The 5,630-nt window shown below is 39.1% G+C and overlaps 1 protein-coding gene across 1 annotated transcript; it reads right to left on the bottom strand.

The window, feature by feature from the left end:
* LOC109832576 (gibberellin-regulated protein 6-like) lies at positions 3,664–5,363 on the bottom strand. Its single transcript, XM_020399924.1, has 4 exons — positions 5,206–5,363; positions 5,046–5,090; positions 4,888–4,927; positions 3,664–4,125 (listed from the first exon to the last, which is right to left on the bottom strand). The coding sequence occupies exons 1-4, from the start codon at positions 5,275–5,277 to the stop codon at positions 3,944–3,946; spliced, it is 339 nt and encodes a 112-aa protein (XP_020255513.1). The 5' UTR covers positions 5,278–5,363; the 3' UTR covers positions 3,664–3,943.

The raw sequence follows: 5,630 nt of genomic DNA, 5'->3' as shown, positions 1-5,630 counted from the left end.
TGTGTGGGCACACTGTGTTAAAGGTAGTCCATGGGTTTTGGGTTGGACCTGGAGGCTGCATCTTCAACATTTTGCTCAAAAATTTCTCCAAAACAGGAAAGCAAAAGTCATATTCTCCAAATTATTTTTGCTCTAACTTTAACAGTTTTTTTTATTTTGAAAAATCATGCATTTATTATAATAATAAAAGTATTCTACATCCCTATTTTGGGATGTTCTTATGCATTGGAACTGCCCTCATTGCTTTTTTTGTAATTACAGATTTTGTTTTATATTTATTTTCTCCTCCATCCCGTTTTGAAGAACGTGCTGCATTTATGACAAAGCTCTCCCCAAATATATGAAGAATGCCCCAGATTTGGGGAAGACTCCCTTTTTTTTTTCCTTCATCCCTATTTTGGGGAATAGGATGAGGAATCTGTTAGACTAAAAAAACCCAAAATTCTCCAAAATTGAGAATGCCAATAAAATGGGGAAGCTGTTGGAGATGCTCTTGGACATCAACGCAGTGGGAACCGAGAACGTAAAATCTCGTCAGGACAATCTGCGTGCGTGAGCCAGGAGAGAAATGAAAATCCAAATATAATTTTAGTCGAATATAAATATTATTTATTTTTTCCCGTGACGACGTGCCGGTTGCACATTCTTAGCTGTTGTGGGAATAAGTTAAATTTATTGAATTTATATGTAGTAAGCCGTTTGGTTCCTGTTTTTGGATGAGTAAAAGGGGGGAAAGCTGTCAAAAATGTCAGCTTTTTGGCAGCTTTCCCTCAAAATCGCCGTTATAAAAGGCGATTTTGGAGAAAAGCTGTCAAAAACTGATATTTTTAACAGCTCCCCCCCTACCCATCCAAAAAACCAATCCAAACAGCCCCTAGAGTATTTGATTTTGAATCTTGTGATGCATGACTTGGAGTAGTAGAGCTACGGAGTTCCCAAGAGAGAGAGAGAAGAAAATGGAGGATTAATAATTACCTTTGTTCATAAAGGGTTGTGAAATTCAAGTATCTTGTACGGTCCCAACAGGCTTTATAGCTGTGTATTTTCGCATGGGTTTTAATGCGTAGCGTGCCCCGGGTGAATTTTATTTTATTTTATTTTATTTTATTTTATTTTATTTTATTTTACTCACTAGGCCTGTCAGGCCCAAAACTAATTAGCCGAGTTACCTGTGGTATGGTGCTCGCAAGCCCAAGCGAACAAGCTCGCAAGCCAACATGAGCTCGTTATATTGGATAAACTAAGAGGTTTTTTTTTTTTTGGTTTTGGTCTATTTTAAAGAAGACTCAACTTTAAGCGTGGGAAGGTAATTGGGTTTGGTAACTGGGTCATTTTTACTCAAGTTATTCTACTTTCTCCATCCTTAATGCTAATTAGTGAAATTTATCTTACAAAGTATGCACTATTTGCCACGGTTAGTTACTGGGCTGTTTGTTTCAAAAAAATTTGGATGGGAAAGTGAAAACACTCCCAAAGAACTATTATTGTCTTTGTTTCAAATTTTTTTAGGGCAATAGGTTTCTATGAATTGGCTTTAAAACACCCCTTAAATCTTAGAAAGGTTAACTGCATATCAGTCCCTTACATCAACCTTAACTGCCAAATAATCCCTCAAGTCTCATTATTTTCTTCTTAGCTCCTTAAATCTTCAATTTTTTTGCCAACCCGTCCCTGATATTAGGTGGCGTTAACAATGACTGTTAAGTATAATGGAAATTGCTAGATTGTATGTTATAACCCTGCCCATAATAACTCTCTTATTTATATCTCCATTTATCCTATTCCTAACGGGTTTAAACTCGAACCCACTTCTCTAAAACCTAACTCCACTTGCTCTTTCTCCTCCAACAGTCCTCTATCTTCCCAAACCAAATATTGTGCTCTTTGCAACAGTTAGATTCCCTCTAAACCCTATAAAATCTTCTAAATTTGCCAACATACATCATTTCCCTTCATCCCAAGGGCAACAACAAGGTAATCTGAAATGCTGCGTTAATGTTTAATTAACAAAATTTCCAACAGAAGGGCCACTTTGAAAGAAAATTGAAGATTTAAGGGACTAATAAGCAAATAATGAGATTTTGGGGACGATTTAGCAATTAAGGTTGACTTAAGGGACCGGTATGCAATTAACCTATCCTAGAATCCTAGAATTAACTATCTCCGGATTTTCGGAGGATTTGGGTGACGAAAACAATTCCGCCACTGTTAGGGGCTGTTTGGTTGTTGTTGGTAAAGTTGTGTATTTATGACACAACTTGGAAAGTTGTTGTCCACCTCATCATTTTCACTTTTACACTTTTCTTTGTTTGTTTTTGATTCCATTGGAATCATAAAACACTTGTTTGGTTTGCAAAATAAAACTTTAATTGTTTGTTTGGAAAGTGTAAAAAGTGGTCCCTACTCAAGTGATCATATTGGTTGAAATTACTTTTTCCTGACTTCAATGTCAGCTTTCTCCTAAAATCATGTCTTTTTTTTATGAAATCACTTTACATGGGCTTTTTTTTTTTTTTTTTTTTTCTGCACAGCGAAACAAGTCCCTCGTCTCCCTGTACGCAGAGAATCTTGGATTTGGGCTCCGCGCATTACCTGTATGATGAAATGCCCCAAAGAAGAAGAAACCTCCCGTGTCCTGTACTCAAAGAGGGTGAGAGAGGCCCTCACAGGCTTCGCCGATTCAGTGACAGATAGGGAGCGTCCTTATTTATAATAGGCCTAAAACACTCTCAGTTCAAATACCAGGGTTTTTTTTTTTTCTTCTTTTTTGAATAAAATGGGGCAAGTCATCATGCCGTGACAATTCCAATTTCAGCAGCGTTCAAGTACGCGAGCGAAACGCTGAATCTCGGAGCTTTGGCTGCTAATTATATACAACACAAGGGGAGCCCCTTTATTCTTAGAATGGAGGATTAGAATTGCAAACTTGGTTGCAGGCGGCCGTGGAACTCAACTCAAGCAAATATTTTTGACTACGTACATTGTGGGGAGCGATAGAGTTTCGAGACTGGCATGGGCCCTTTCAAACGATCTCTCTTTTACCAGCGGATTGAATGTGAGTCCTCACTCCTCGTGTATGAACGCGACTGTTCTAATTGTTTGCGGACCAATGCTCTGCTTACTAGCGCACCGTGTTATCTTGGCCCTTTTCATGAAACACCGTTATAATTCAGGACATAAATGGATCCAATTGTCCTTTTTTTTTTTGGCTTTGGTCCTCCACATGTGGCGCCCCTTTTAATAATTTTCTGCATGGGTCTTGGTCTCTTCCCATAATTATTGAATTCTTAGCGTGCGTTAGGCAACTTGGCTAAACTAGGATTTAGAACCGGTTCAGTTCAGCTGTGGACCAGCCCTCTCCAATCCACAACAAAACTAGTTTTAGGGGGGCTTTTTTATTTAAGGTTACGAAAAGGCGGCTCAAAATGGCCGAGTCAGGTTCGGTGCTGGCCCAGTTTTAAAGTGTTGTCAGTCGGGTCCTTGGATGTGAAAATGAGCTTGACATTTTCTGTTATTAGACTCCCCCATGACAAAAAAATTGCACCCAATGAGGATTAATCTAACCCCATTAACGGACATCCTTTTTCCTTTGATCCATAAACGAACCTGGGTCCGCTGCTGGTCAAACAAGGTAAGAAGCAAACGCAACTCATACACAAAGGAGGCATCAAAGTAAAATCTTCCCATTAGATTAGATAAAATAAAAAAGGTAGGGTTCCCATGAGTACACTTCTCAAATATCAGAGTGCTCCCTTCGGCGACGCGTCGGAATTTTCTGTGGGATCAGAAATTTTAAAAGAAGATGCAAGTAGTAGGCAACGAGGGGGGGGCAACTGACTGTTGCCACACCCAACAAAACAAATTCAGTAAGCAAGCAAGCAGATAAGTTCTTAAATATAACGACGACGGCTGCGGCGGCGGCGATGATGATGGTAACAGATCATTAGGGGCATTTGGGTCCCCCTTCCTTGGTCTTCCAGTTGTTGTAGCAGGGGCAGACTCCTTTGTTGCCATAGAAACCAGGGGGAACGCAGAGGCACTTTGCACAGCACTTGTTGCAGAAGAAGAGGCAGGGTTTTCTGTATTGAGTCTTTGAGCACCTCCTGTTGCACTGACCTTGGCATTCTGCATTGTGCCTCACAATTAAACCAACAGAAAAAGAAAAAGAAAAAAAAAACCCATCATCAGGGGTTAGCTCCCATCTAGCTACCTAATCGTGCACCGTAATCTGTACTTTGACTAGCGGCTCAAATTTTTAGATGGAGAGTCTCGCGAGACTACTTAAATCATAATTACATTTCACCCATGATACTTTGGTAAGTTCAAAAATGTAAACGCGTCTAAAGAGTATTTAGGGGGAAAAAACCCCAAAATAGGGTACCCTGGTGTGACACGTGAGGTATCGTCTTTGTGCCTCGTGATGCACTGTTTATAAACGGTACATCACGATACACAGAGGTGACACCTCATTATGAACAGTACATCACGGGACACGGATGCGACCTCTCACATGTCCCACTTAAGGTCCCCTATTTTAGGGTTAGCAGCACTCTTTAGAGAAAACCCTGACAAAAGACTCTGTTAAAAGTTAAAACCCAGTTCGCCTGAAAAGTTACTTTTTCTTCGGTATCCATTTTATGCATTATGACTATCCATGATAGTGTCTATGTAAAGTTTTTTTGATTTCATTTTATTTAATTTTTTTCGTTTACGTGTTTTGCTCTTGAGAAACCTCTGATCTGAACAAGAGTTAGGAAAATTAACACAAAATGAACACGAGATCTCTTCACAATTTCTCAACTTGCATTAGAAGCAATAGTTTTTCCTTCACAAATTTATAGAATAAATTTACTGTTGAGGGATTAAATGCAGTGACTAAAAACTTACGGTAGCTTTTGAGACTCCCTGGTCCATACCCACTACCAGCCTGAAAAATTCACACATTCACAGAAAAAAACCAAGAATTAGTTTCAAAAAATTGTAGAGTGAAGAAATTACCCAAATAATTAGTGTATTAAATTAAAACGGGGGAAAGAGATTAGTACCCTGTCCAAATGGTACTCTCCTCCAGCACTTCCTGGGGCAGTTGCCTTCAACGAAAAAAGAGGAGAGCAAAGTTAGTTAATAATAAGCAAATAATAGTAGATTAATGAGAGCAACTGCTAATTAAAGAGTTTTTTCTTTCTTTTTGGCCCCTCCTCTCACCATTGAGGACTCAGCCATCATAATGGCAACGAGAGCAATTGCTAGGAGAACAAGGAGCTTCGCCATTGCCATTTTCTAAGACAACAATGAGGAAGAAGATGAAGGGGGATGGAATGAGAGCAAAGGTTGAGAGATGGTGCCTATTAAATAGAAAGATGGGCGGGTTAAAGAGATCATTAATGAGAGAACAGTGTACAGGTATGTAGTTACTAAATACCTCATCAATGAGAATGCCCTTGCTCTTATATAGTATCTACAACATTTGCCCTTCATACTTAAGTATTGGAAAATCTCATAATTAGTTAAATAGGACTGATGTTTATCGTCCACTCTGGCTTAACGGAACTAATGAATTACATATAATTTTACCGTAAAGTTTCTTATTGGAGGGGGTAAAATATCAGAACCCCGTCTTTAACTTTCAG

The sequence above is a fragment of the Asparagus officinalis genome, chromosome 3 (genome assembly GCF_001876935.1).
Source record: "Asparagus officinalis chromosome 3, Aspof.V1, whole genome shotgun sequence".
Taxonomy (NCBI): Eukaryota; Viridiplantae; Streptophyta; class Magnoliopsida; order Asparagales; family Asparagaceae; genus Asparagus; species Asparagus officinalis.
Note: the sequence above shows the minus strand (reverse complement) of the source record. Positions and strands in the feature narration are given on the sequence as shown.